Raw genomic sequence first — 13,202 nt, forward strand, 5'->3', positions numbered from 1 at the left:
CTTTTTACCGCCCGTTAGGGAGCCTTTCTTTGCGGACTGAAGGGGAGTGAAGTTAGAGGGAGCCATATTTGGGACTCCTGCTAGGTTGTGGAAGTATGGAGGGGTGGGTGAGGGGTGCGTGGTTTTCTCTGAGCGGGAGTAGGTGCTGTGCCCAGATGTGGGTGTTTGTGCTCGGGGTGTCGGGGGCCTCCTTCTGCCTACTCCGGCGTACATCTGCCTGGCAGTCTGCCGCCTAGCAAGCCAGGGGATTGCGCCCGGGAGGATGGAGTGTGTAGGAGGCTTGGATACAAGCGTGTAGGCGGTGGGGCTGGGGCAGGAGCGGGAGCGCGGCGGAGAGAGCCGCGAGAGGGCGTGGTCCTCCCGCCACTTCTCCCCGCCCACCCTGCCGGAGGCTGCTCCTGATTGGCTTTCCGGCCGCGGGGCTCAGGTTACATTCGCGAGCGGAGCCGAGCGCGGGAGACCGGACCCGAGAGCAGAGCTGCTGTTTCGGCGCGGGTCGGCTGCCGGCCGACTGCCCCAGAGCCCCCACCCGGCACCACACAGACCCCACCCCCGCCCAGCGCCAGCCTTCGTCCCCGCCGAGGACCCCTGACACCAGCATGGACTGCTGCACCGTAAGTTAAAGGGCCCGGGGGAGGGGCACTTGGCGGGGTCTGCTGCGAGAGGCGCCTGAGAAAGCCCTGGAGGGAGAGAGAGGGATGGAAGTGGATGCGGAAGACCTAGAAGCAGAAAGAAAAGGGGTCCTTGCCGAGACGTGGGTGGTGGATGGCGGAAGGCGCCCGCCCGACTTGGAAGCCCTAGGAAAAATGCTCCTCAACTCGCGGGGGCGTCTGAGCGCCCATCCGCTAGACAGCCTAGGCTGGACTGGGAGCTCGGCAGGGCTCTGCAAGAGGGGAACTGCGGGTTGGATGACAGGAGGAGCTTCCTCCCCAGTGAGACGCTGGAAACCATCGCCTGGAGACACTGCAGAGACTCCTTTCTCCCGTCTTTCGGCCCCCACCCCGTTCCCCATCCCACTGCGCCGCCGTCGGTGGGCGGACAGGCTGATCCTCATGACCCTCCAAAGATCGCCTAAGCGCCCTGTGCAGCGCAGGCTGGTCCATATTGGTTAGCTCGGTAGTGATGCTGGCTGCAAAGAGCCTAGTCAGGGTGGTTCTGGGGAGGGGTTGTCCCGGCCCCCAAGGCCTTCTCGCTCGGAAGGGGCTGGGTGAAGTGACCGCGAGAGAGCCCTGCTGGCGAGGGAAGGAAGTGTCTGCAATTTGTCAGCGCCCACGCGGAAACCTGGGTACTGCAAGTGCCCAGCGCCCGAGGGGGTTGCTGCTAAGGTGACTCGGTATGAAAGCGCCTGGCATAGGCCCTGGCTCCTGCCTCACTGGAAGAGTACAGTGATCATACGTATATGAAATTTATTTGTTTGCTTATTTATTTTTTGCCTCTGCACTTGGAGAAAGACTATTCCAAAGTCCTTGTATTTTCAGTCATTCAGCCAACCAGCTAATGATACACCAGGTTACTTACTGACTTTGCCACCTTATGGCATAGTAAAGAAAAAAAAGTGGGCTTTGGAAGGAAAGGATAGCCCAGTTCTATAATAGGTGAGACTTTCCCATGTCTGGGTACCAAGAGGCAGAGAAAACTTAGGGGCAAGTGGTGGTTGTTGCGATTTTAACTCTTATTAGTTTCAGTAATAGTTGCCAGTTTGTGAATGCCTGCCCTGTAGCCAGCACTTTATATTTAATCATCGCAACAACCCTGTGAAGTAGGTATTTCACAGAATTGCCAACTGAGGTTTAGAAAGTTAGATTTTTCCAAGGAAGCATGACTCCTAACTGTGGAGGCAGGATTCAAACATAGCCCTGTCTTCTTCAAAGAGCTGTGGTTTAACCTCTCCTCTAAATGTTTACTGATTATAAAAGTAATCTGCTCATAATGGAAAACGTAAAAACTAGAGAAAAGTATGAAAAACAAACATGTCAGTCACCTACAGTCTCACCCCCTGGAGAACACCCCGATAACATATCTCCTTCCAGCCTTTTCCCTCTGCTTGTTATTCTACAGGAAGCAATTTTTTGGTTGTGAAGGGAGAAATGGGCTCCTCATGGAGGTTCCTGGGCTCCACTGAGGAAGAGCCCCTCCTCCCAGCAGTATTGTATAAAGTAGAGAAGATAAATGGATGGTGGGTTCTGGGAAATGAGCTGGGGGGAGGGGAGAGGTGAGGATGAGAGGGGAGTATTGCTGGGGAAGGGGAAGTGGGTGACATGGTCACTGGACAGAGGTGAGTAAACAAAAGAATCCAAGAGGCCAGGGAAGGAATGGAATTGGTCTTCTCTGTGTCTGCAATAGTCATTAGAGTAGGATGTGGGGGTCCCTGCCTGGAACTGTTGCTCTTGAGCGCCCAGGGAGCCATACTGAGGGATTAGCAGACATGGTTGAAGTCAGTGTCCCTTAAAAAAGGAGAGGCTACCCACCCAGAAGGTGAAGAAGAAGCAGATACACAATTATCTCCGTGGCCCAGGGCCTGGGGCACCTCCTCCAGTGCACCCTGTGCACAGGAGCCTTCCCAAGTCATGCCCTGTCCTAGGTCCGCAGGGCTAAAGGGCTGAGCAAGAGAGAGCACCATTATCAGACTGTGCACGAGGGCAGGAAGAAGAAGAAGGAGTGATGTGTGGAGGGTTGGGGAAGGGCAGGGCTGGGGGTGGGCATTTTCCTTCCCTTTCTGTGGAGGGCTGGACTCAGTGCTGGGAGAGAGCTGAGATGTGTAGGAAGAACAGCATACCTCTTGGGGGCTAGAGGCATGTCCCTCTTCATCTTTGATTCTGGAGCTCTCCTCACTGACTGCATCACCTGGTGTTTGGGAGGAATCTAGTCCTGCCTTATTCCTGTTTCTCCTTGGTACAGAGGCTCAAACAGAAATGAGGAATAAGAAAACAGATCTGCCTATTTTTTTAAGAGACAGAGGAATGGTTTTTTATTCCTGTTGATTCAAATATTGCAGTTGCTGATTTACATAGCCATATATATATATGACTTTTCCTGCATTCACCGCGCATGAAAAAGCACATGAAAGAAACATTTTTTTTTTTTTTTGGATCCTCCTCATTTCTTTTGCTTAGTCTAGTTGGCTTGGCCCTGCTGAATTCATAGAAATAATTACCTGCCCTGAGGCAGTGGCTAGCAGCAGAGGCTACTGAATCCCATCACTTCACTATTTGTCAACTGAGTGACCTTAGGTAAGTTACAAAATGTCTCAGAGGCTGTTTCCTGACTTCCAAAATGGGGATTAAATGAGGTAATATATGCAAAGGCTTAGCACAGGGCCTGACATAATAACAAGCAGCAAGCAGGGGAAATCCTTAAAGCTATTTGGATTTGGGAGCTGAAGGAGACTTTATTCATTAATTGTGGCTGAAGAAAATGAGACTCTCAGAGATGAAGTGATGTGCCCAGTTGGGACAAGGAGCCTGGGCCCCTGCTTTGCTGACCAGGGCACCTTCCACCTCCTCCCTCCCAGAAGTCCCTAGTTCCTATGGAACTCTCAGGCACACACCAGCAACCTTGGCTTTGGAAGGCACCAGCCAGGCACCATGACCAATGAACCTCTTCCCAGGTCCTTTCAATCTCCTTCCACTTCCACCTGTGGACTGGCCACCTGGCAGCTCTGTCCTGAAAATTCAGCTGGCAGGAGAGGGAGCTGGTTCTGGGGAGGAACATGGAGTGTCGGGGGTGGCTTTGCGGGCTATTCCAGGTTTCCATTCTGGATCCAGCTGGGGCGGGCGGTGACAGCAGGTCGGGTCTAGCGTGGTTGGAGGCAGATATCCCTTCCTCCACTCAACCTTCCCACTCCTCCATAGCTGTGAGGCCGAGGAGGAGAGGTAGGTCAGGAATGCTTTTTTATGGTTGTCACCCTCTTTTGAGAAGAAGCCTCACTGTTCCCTGAGGATATCCCAAGAAAGACTTGAGCTCTAAGAATAAAACATTCCAAAGGAGTCTTTTCTGAGCACCCTAGACCTGTGTTTGGCCTCTCCACAACCATACCTGCCTGTGACTCTTTTTTTCTTTCTTTTTTTTTTTTGGCTCTTCTACCAAAATGTAACTCCTTTTAACTGTGTTTAAATCGATGGTGGGCATCTTGAGCACGAACTGAAGAATGTGAAGCCCAGGAAATAAGGCTAACCTTGGGAAACATGGCGAGGGGAGCCATTTATAAGCCGGGGCTTGGGCATCTGGAGTTTAAGCTTGTGCTCCTGGGGCAGAATCTGGCTAGGACAGTGATCACTGAAGCCTTGCTCATATCCTGTCCACTTCTATGAACCGGATGGATGATGGCAGGGAGAGCGAATGTGCAGAACTGAATTACCATTATTATGTGAAACCTTGGTCATCTTGTGTCCTAGAAGAAAAAGATAGTCAAAGCAGTGGAAGACTTCATGAAAAAAAAAAAAAAAAAAAAAAAAAGGAGGCAAATTCCTAGAAGCCAGAGAGCCAGATCAAAGGAGAAACATCCTTCTAACTTCATAGTAACCATCCCCATCCTGACCCACGCTAATACTGCAAGTAATGTTAAGCAACAAAAGGGCTCAGAGGCTGAATTCCTCTCCATTCCATAGCCTTTCTTCTGCAATCTATACCATCAATCCCCTCACACCTTCTACTTTCAGCCAGGGCAGGCTGTCAGAGAAACAGAAACCTAGTTTGGGGCATAGAGGTGGGCCTGATTATTATTAGGTTGAACCATATGAAATTGTTATTATATGACTACTTTTGGCCTGCAAAAATGACTATTTCACATTAACTTAATGTTATTTTTAAGACAATCATAAGAGCTACCATTTATTGAGCAGCTAGGTTGTGCAAGAGACTTTATGCATATCATGCTGTTTATTCTTCCCCACAACTCATAGAGGTGGATAGTATTATCCTGATATTTTAGAGGAAGGAGCTGAGATAGGAAAAGATTAGATAACTTGCCGAAGGCCACACACCTATAGCAAATGGTAGACCTTGGCTGGTTGGCTGGGCTGCATTTTCTTATCCTACAAAGTAGGGGTAAAAATATATTCTGGACTCTGAAATACGAAGGTTTGAATCTTGGGTCCACTGGTAACTGTCTGTATGACCCAGGTAGGTTTTTAAACAGTCTAATCATTAGTTTTATTAGGGGTAATGATAAAAAGGTACGTAATAGCTTTATTTTGGGGGACTAAATAAAATAATGCCTGTAAAACACCGTTATTGCACCTGGAACAAGGTAAGTGCTTAAGTGGTAGCTATCACCATAATTCCCTTCTTCCTCATAAGCACACCCTGGAAAGGGCTTCTTGCTCCTCCAGGTCTTTTCATTTTCTTTTCTTTCTTTCTTTCTTTTTTTTTTTTCTTGGAGTGAAGCCTTTTCTCTATCACTTCATCCAAATCATCTCCTATCTCCTGTGTTTGAGTTCATTCTTGGGCATTGGAAAATGAAGAGTCAATGGGAAAACAATCTCTGGGCCTCTAGCCTTAGGTCGGGGGAGGCTGGCTCACTGACTAGTATCCCCATCCTCTCCCTAATTCCAGCTGAGAGCTTTCTGCATTTCTACTGGGGAGAGGGCTGGCGGAGTGAGGCTTCTCCACCCTCTCCACGGAAAACCCTGGACTCAGACTGGGTCCTTCTGAGCTGGAGGTACCCTCTGAGAGCAGGGGGACAGGAGGCCACTCCAGGAGTGCCTGCTGCTGTTTTCCTTGCCCCTCCAAACCCACCCTTCAATCAGCTCTGCAGACCCCTAACGGTGCTGGTGATGGGCCTGGCTCTTCCGCACCCAATCCTGCCTGCACTTCTCTTTCCTGAATTGAGACATGACTGTCCACCTGGCCCTGAACCTTCTTCCCCTGTCGCTGCCCATGCCCCAGTGCGTGTCCTGCCATAGCCCTGCTCCAGGCTCGACATCCTTCTCTGCACCTCCCACCCCCGCGTCGCCATAGTCCCTGTCCCTCAGGGCTCTATTCCTACCCCACTCCCGCGGATCAAGACCCAGTGACCCCACAAGAACCCTCCTGCTTCGCTCCCAGGAGAACGCCTGCTCCAAGCCGGACGACGACATTCTAGACATCCCGCTGGACGATCCCGGCGCCAACGCGGCCGCCGCCAAAATCCAGGCGAGTTTTCGGGGCCACATGGCGCGGAAGAAGATAAAGAGCGGAGAGCGCGGCCGGAAGGGCCCGGGCCCTGGGGGGCCTGGCGGAGCTGGGGTGGCCCGGGGAGGCGCGGGCGGCGGCCCCAGCGGAGACTAGGCCAGGTGAGGCGGGCGGCGCGTGGCTGGCTGACAGCTGCCCTTCCCCAGCCCTCCCCAGAAGGAGCAGGGGGAGAATGAGGGCGGGTTGGAGGTGCAGGGGGCGTGGAGGGAGCTAAGGGTTGGGGGATAGAAATCCGAGATGGGAGGTGGGTGGGTGGGAAGAGGCTGACGGTTGCACGGATTCCAGGAGCTCACCTGTTTCTCCCTCCGCATTCTCCCTTATGCCCCGCCCTGGACCGAAGAAGAACTGAGCATTTTCAAAGGTAATGAACACGGCCCCTAGGCGGCGGGGTGGGACCCGTGAGTGGGAAAAAAGGATCGAATCCCCAGCCCTTCCCTCTGCCCGCCCTCACCCCTCCCAGCCGGGGAAAATGCACCCTGCCCCTGCGGGTTTTCTGATACATCCAGACGCCCGAGGCTGCGACGGGGACATACCTGGACCAAGACATGCGCAGCCACCCCATTTGGCTGCACAAGCCCGGCCAAGGGGCAGAAATACATCGCGGCGCGCACACGTACCTGCCGCGGGGCTCATTTCAGCGCTTTGACTCGGGGTGGGGGTTCTGGGTGACTGGGGCCCCCTGGCACTCCCCGCCCAAAGAATCCTGGTACTGAAAGGGGGAAGGGAGCGGGGGAGAGGAAGTAGCAGCAGAGGGCAGGTTCTCAGACCTTTTCTCTCCTCAGTTCCCAAGGAGAGATGGATGCCGCGTCCCCTTCGCAGCGACGAGACTTCCCTGCCGTGTTTGTGACCCCCTCCTGCCCAGCAACCTGCCAGCTACAGGAGCCCCCTGCGTCCCAGAGACTCCCTCACCCAGGCAGGCTCCGTCGCGGAGTCGCTGAGTCCGTGCCCTTTTAGTTAGTTCTGCAGTCCAGTATGGTCCCCATTTGCCCTTCCACTCCACCCCACCCTAAACCATGCGCTCCCAATCTTCCTTCTTTTGCTTCTCGCCCACCTCTCCCCGCACCCAGCATGCAGCTCTGCCTCCGCAGCCTCAGTGCGCTTTCTTGCGCGCACTGCGGAGGGCGCCCTAAGCGTCACCCAAGCACACTCACTTAAAGAAAAAACAAGTTCTTTCGTTCTGTGCGCAGGTAAAAGGGGCGCCCTACATCTCCGTGCCACTCCCGCCCCAGCCTAGCCCCAAGACTTTGGATCCGGGGCGAGATGAAGGGAAGAGGGTTTTTATGGTTTCGGACGCCCCTTGCTCTGACCGGAACAGAAGTCCCTATCCCACACCTGCCTGTCACGTTCCCTCCCCTTTCCCCAGCGCACTGTTGAGGGCAGCCTCTCCAGCTCTCTTGTTTATGCAAACGCCGAGCGCCTGGGAGGCTCGGTAGGAGGAGTCTTCCACGGCCCCGCCCCGCCCTCGTCGGTCCCGCCCTTCCCCCCCCCGCCGGGCTCCTGGGGCTGTGGCCGAAAGGTTTTTAATCTCCGTGTGTGCATGTGACTGTGCTGGGTTGGAATGTGAACAATAAAGAGGAATGTCCAAGTGTTCAGAGGGTGCCGGGGGAGGGAGTTTGGGTGCACAAGGCCTCCGCTTGCAACTTGAACAAGTCTCCTTGGGCCAAACCAAAAATCAACAATCGGGGGCTGGTGGGGTGAAGTGGAGAGGCACCTAGGTTGAAACGTACCCCTTTGACCCAACCAAACTTCCTGCCTACCTTTTCTCGGATTTCAAGCCCATTCCTTCTCTTACTGTTAATACTCCGAGCCGCCTAGAGGAATTCGCCATACCAGCAGAAAGAAGAAGGAGACAGTATGGTACCCACAGACTTTAATTATTGATATTCCCTCTCACTGCCCTCAGGGATCGGGAGAAGTCACACAACCATAGGGAGCTTGGACTTGGTGGTCGTCATGGTGCTGGCAGACGAGGGTCTTTCCAGGAACCCCTTGCTAGAATCAGCCCTCATACAAGTGTGCTCAGAGATCCCAGGAGCGATGGCATCCTCCCTGATGGATATAGGCAAGTTCTGAGTGAACAGTAGAAGCCTCCTGCAGAGGAGGGCCATCCTCTAACCTGGGGACTTTTAAATTTCACTGTGCTTGAGAATAATCTGCAGAACTTTGGTTAAAATGAAATTTCTGGGCCTCATCACTCCCCAACGCACAACTCTAGGAAGGCTAGAAGTGGCCTGAATCTGAATGTATAACTAGTTCCCGGTGATTTCTGTCCAGGTAATCTGAGGACTCCACCTGGAGAAATATTGCTCTGATCCCTATCCCAGACCCTGACTGGCAGCTAAAGTGGATGACAGAGGCAGCTTCCCCTCCCCTTTCCTGATTTCCTCCACAGAAGAATTGAACTCAGCTGACTGCTCAGGACAAATCCATTTCCTGGCATCTACAAGCCACTGCTACTCCCAGGTGGTGAAAATATATGAAAATGCCTTCAGAACAGAAAAGTAAACTTTATGAAATATGAGGAGGGGCAGGGCAGTCCTGCAAACTGAGCTTCCCAGCCACAGCTTGTGGACCAGCCACTCCACCCTGTAACGCTTGCCTGTACCCTCAAATACACAGGTTATACTGCTGCCATCAGCAAATCCCAGGGCTGAACAACACCTGCTCCTAAACACACTGAACGATGTCGGAGTTTGAGGGTTGCAGGCACCCGCTTTTAACTCAAGCCCTTTCCTCCCTCCTTGTACCACCCCCCAGCCCTCCTGCTCACCGGAGGTCACTACCCCCATATGTCTCCTTGGGCTTCTTCCCCCTCTCTTTCTGGAACCTGATCAGGCAGAACGCAGCAACTGACAGCAACAGCACGCCCAGGAGCACCCCAATCAGAGCTCCGGCCACTCGGCCTTGGGAGGGTTCTAAGGAGATACAGGACGCTCAGAATTGCAGGCTTTCCTCGGCCCACCAGCCGACAGCTCCCCCAACACAAGGCTGCCGGCCTGGCCTCCACCCAGCATCCCTACCGGTCACAGAGAGGGTCAGCTCACAGGATGCACTGCCCATCTGGTTGGTGGCCACACAGCGGTAGGTGCCCGAGGAGGTCAGGGAGAGGTTGGTGAGAATGAGCTGGCCAGACACCTCATCTAGAGGATGAAGAGGAAGTGTTCCACCACTCATTCAACTCAGTGAGCAGCTCTATGAAGACAGCACATTTCATGTCATCCTTATAACAATCCTGTCAGGGAGCAACTAATTTTTTTTTACTGGCGAGGAAACCGGTTCAGAAGAAGGAAGTAGTGTGTCTGAGGTGACCCAGAGAGGAATTCCAAAGCTGCTACAACTTACCTGTTCTTTCCACCCTACATAGCTGCCTTTTTGGGAGGAGGAGGACTGCACACTCATAAAGGATTCAGAAACGCAATGGAGTCGGGGTGGGGTGCTTACTGGCTGATGTCAGGTTCCTGGTTTGGGGTAAAAGCTTGATTGCTAGAAACTGCATCCTGTAGGGTGGCTCTAAGCTGACACAAATGCTTTTCTAAACTGTTTACCTTTGCCTTAGAAGGCAGAGCACATACCAGGAAGGTGATCTGGGGGTGGGTCATTCATTTCTGGATTGATAAAGGAGTTTGCTGGGGCTGGAGAGAGAAGAACTGGATCCAGGAAGAGGAAGCCAAGAAACTAAGGCTCCTCCAAAGAAACTGGTTAAAAGATTCCAGCCAGTCCGTGCTACTCTGCCTCAGTTTCCTCTCTAGGAAGTTTGGAAGTGATCCATGACCCTTAGGAAACCTAAAAGAAATCTCCCCAAGGCAGACGGGTGGGCATCATCTGAATGCTGCCTGCCCTCTACTCTCTTCCAGGGTATCAGTAGTATATTCAGCTTGAGAAATACTCCCAGGATCATGCAGCCACACACTGCAGGAGGACAGGCAGGAGGGAACAATACAGGAACCAAGGAAGAGAGAGGGAAAGGTATAGTGGTTTGTCTCATACCCCTAGTCATGGAACTGATAATACCTGTGTGTGGGATTTAGAGCCCAGATTTGCCCAGGTCTCCAGTACCCTCTTCCTGATGCCCTGGGGCCTTACCTTGAACCATGCTGCCAGGAGAAGGTGTAGGAAAAGTTCCAAGACGCACCCAGTTGTACACTGGCTTAGGAGCCCCCTCGGAAGAGCTGCATCTCAGTGCAGTAGAGCCTCCCACAGAGGTTTGTCCACTCTGACTGCATAAGGGATTACTGGGGGGAACTGAAAAAAAAAAAAACCAGAAAGTTCCTCAGCAATCTTCCAACCCCACTCCCAACTCCATTAGGTGCTACATTCTCTACTTTAATACCCCTATCAAACAGTGGTCCTCTTGGGTCCACACACCACTGCATCCCCAGGAACTGAGGGATTTCCACTATTGGAAATTCTGATTGTTAGAGAAAATTCTTCTTCATGTTGAGCCAAAATGTGTGTTAACATAACCTCCACCCATTGGTTTCAGTTCCTGCTCTTTGGGCCCACAAAGAGAAATTAAAATCTCTCCTCCATATGACAGCCCTTTGGATAGTTGAATCCAGCAGTAATACACCCATCCTAGGCCTTCTCTTTTCCATCTAAACACTGTCAGTCTCTGATAGTTTTTCTGATTGCTCATCTCTGAACAGGCTCTAGTTTGGGGTGAGACAGAAGCTCTGAGCACGAAGTTGGTGCTCAGTAATAGGGGCCCTTGTTCCTTTGGTGGCCACTCCCCTTCTCGGCTGTTGACCTTGGGAGGGACAGAATCCAACTACCAATGAGAGGCTCCCCCATGATGGAGCTGCTGGGAGCAGGCTCAGATCCCCATGTATGGGAAGGACTTTCTCTCACACACTCTGTTATTAGGCTCTGATGGAGGAGATGCTCTCGGTGGAGGGTGGAGTTGGAGTATGACTATCTGAATTAGAAGACTTGGAAAGGGAGTATTTTCACTTGGGGCCCCCAGTGCAGTTGTGTGCTTGGGCTAAAAGAAACCAAAGATTTAGCAGGACCAATGCAAACCCCCCAAGTATGTGAAAGAGTATGTGGCTCGTGGATCCCCAGCCTGCCTTACCCAGCACAGTAAGGTTGATTAGCCCCAACCCATTGGTGTAGAAATCTGGTGGGTTGTTGACTTGGCAGAGGTAGGTTCCAGTATCTGAGGGGAGGACGTCAGTCAGTTTCAGTGTGGCCACGCCCACTGTGGGGGGGTTCTGAAGCAGGCTGACCCGCTTTGACTTAGAACCAGTTGGATACAGATGGCCATTGGTGAAGTACAGGATCTGGGGAGAGGCAGAAGACACACATATGTGCCTTTTTCTGCCTGGCATCAACTCTACAGTCCTTCCTCATCAAAGTGGGTATAAGAGGCCCCTGACTTACATCAGCCAGGGAGGCTGATACCCTGTAGCTGGAACCTCAAAGGTCTCTCTGTCCCCAAACACCACCCCCTTTCAGGTGCTAAATGGACCTGATCCATTGGTATCTCTCTCTCTCTCTCTCTCTCTCTCTCTCTCAAAGAGAGAGGCAGAAGAGGCAGCATATTATCTTGGTATCAGTCACAACACCTTAATGTCAATGGATACACTAAGGCAGGGGAGTTGGAAATAGGAGCTATGGGAGAGGAAAGGAAGATACAGGGTCAGGCAGACTGCAGCTCTGAAAAGATCTAGGGAGCGCCCACTTACCTTTTCATCCAAGCATACTGATCCCCAAACGCCCCCTCCCGACCCCATGCCCTCATCCTGGGCTCCTGTCCCTCCAGGCCAACCCAGCTTCATGCAGTCCCTCTCAGCTCACTGGATGGGACTCAGAGATGGGCTTCCCAGGCTGCACAAAGCTCCACTCCAGGGCGAAACTGTCTCCCACCGACGTGCTGTAGGTGCAGGTCAGCTCGGCTGTCTTCCCCAGGGGCGTGCTCAGCGGCTCTGTGGGTACCTTCACTTCCACGGCCAGCCCTGGGGCCGGGGACCAGAGGGAGGTGGGAACCCAAATTCCAGTGATCTGGAGGGTCGGGCCCACCCTCGGGCATCTACATTGGAAGCTGCGGGCTTCCTCCCCAGAGCACAACCCTCTCCCCTCAATCCAACCCCTCCCTTCCCAAACCCTGAGGTTTCCGGGAGGGGCCGGGTCTTTGTGGGTAAAAGAGCCGGAACCGGGCCAGGTAAGAGGGTGTGTGTGTTTAGTAGAGAAAGGAAAACACTAGTCCTGCGGTGGAATGGGTCAGGCCTGTGCCGCGGAGAGGCCCAACTCGCTCGCCGGCTTGGGGGTCTCTTTCCTACGCCCTCCGGGCCTTCGACACCCCCTCTCCGGCCTCACCTCAGGCGCCTTAGGGCCCCTGCGGCCCACGACAGCCTCATCTGGCCTGGCGGGGACAGAGTGGGTCCCGAGGAGCCGGGGAAGCCAGGCCTATGCCCCCCAGCTCTCGCCGTGGTCCCGCCCGGCCCCTCCTCACCACTCAGGCATAGGAAGCCTAGCAGGGCCCCGCAGAGAACGGGCCCCGGGAGCTCGGCCATGGCCGCGTCCAGCCGTCCTGTCCTGCTCCTGCCAGGTGGGCGGTCAAGGTCGGTCTGGGTGTCGGGCAGGGAAGGGAGCACCCAAAGGCAGCCGCCCGGGCTGGGCAGGAGCGAGACTGGTATCTCAGAGCAAACAGGGGAGAGGCCGGCACCGCAGGTTAAAAAAAAAAAAAAAAAGTGCTCCTCCCTCCTCTCCTCCAGCCCGGATTCTACAATCCCTCTATCCCTTCTCCCTCCTTCCTTCCTCTTCTCCCCAAGGTCTGAAGCTGTCAGGCCTTGGGAAAAGGGCTGGGCTTGGGGTGGGCCTTCTGCAGAGACGGAAGGAAAGCTGACTTTGGAAGGCGTCCTGAGACCCCAGAGCTGGCAAGTGGCGTCCCCACCTCGGAGCCTCACTGTGAGTGTGAGCCTCAGGCCGCAGATCCTTCCCGTCCACACCGCTTTTCATTTCACCACTTACTGAGGTAGGAGTCTCTGTAGAAAGGAGCATCTCTCCATTTCCAGAGCCACTCCATTTTAGGA

General features: G+C 53.5%; 2 protein-coding genes across 3 annotated transcripts; one reads left to right on the forward strand and one right to left on the reverse strand.

Annotated features, from left to right (window-relative positions):
• The first annotated feature begins 435 nt into the window (after positions 1 to 435).
• On the forward strand, positions 436 to 7,763 carry NRGN (neurogranin). Of its 2 annotated transcripts, none has more exons than XM_054438722.2 (4): positions 436 to 614; positions 6,046 to 6,272; positions 6,512 to 6,532; positions 6,954 to 7,763. In XM_054438722.2, the coding sequence occupies exons 1-2, from the start codon at positions 600 to 602 to the stop codon at positions 6,265 to 6,267; spliced, it is 237 nt and encodes a 78-aa protein (XP_054294697.1). In that variant the 5' UTR covers positions 436 to 599; the 3' UTR covers positions 6,268 to 6,272; positions 6,512 to 6,532; positions 6,954 to 7,763. The 2 variants fall into 2 exon arrangements, with proteins under 2 accessions (XP_054294697.1, XP_054294696.1); XM_054438721.2 differs by having other exon boundaries at positions 437 to 614; positions 6,515 to 6,532.
• Positions 7,764 to 8,026: 263 nt separating this feature from the next.
• On the reverse strand, positions 8,027 to 12,805 carry VSIG2 (V-set and immunoglobulin domain containing 2). The gene is made up of 7 exons (XM_054438720.2): positions 12,623 to 12,805; positions 11,968 to 12,125; positions 11,243 to 11,450; positions 10,255 to 10,413; positions 9,192 to 9,311; positions 8,942 to 9,086; positions 8,027 to 8,220 (listed from the first exon to the last, which is right to left on the reverse strand). The coding sequence occupies exons 1-7, from the start codon at positions 12,681 to 12,683 to the stop codon at positions 8,088 to 8,090; spliced, it is 984 nt and encodes a 327-aa protein (XP_054294695.1). The 5' UTR covers positions 12,684 to 12,805; the 3' UTR covers positions 8,027 to 8,087.
• Positions 12,806 to 13,202: the final 397 nt, after the last annotated feature.

This window comes from Pongo pygmaeus, chromosome 9 (genome assembly GCF_028885625.2).
Source record: "Pongo pygmaeus isolate AG05252 chromosome 9, NHGRI_mPonPyg2-v2.0_pri, whole genome shotgun sequence".
NCBI lineage: Eukaryota > Metazoa > Chordata > Mammalia > Primates > Hominidae > Pongo > Pongo pygmaeus.

Coding starts and splice junctions, on each gene's coding strand:
- VSIG2 (XM_054438720.2), bottom strand. CDS start 12,683: ATGGCCGAGCTCCCGGGGCCCGTTCTCTGCGGGGCCCTGCTAGGCTTC. Junction 9,312..10,254: donor TCCTGGCAGCATGGTTCAAG/GTAAGGCCCCAG, acceptor TTCATCCTCTAG/ATGAGGTGTCTGGCCAGCTC. Junction 9,087..9,191: donor GCTGACCCTCTCTGTGACCG/GTAGGGATGCTG, acceptor GTATCTCCTTAG/AACCCTCCCAAGGCCGAGTG.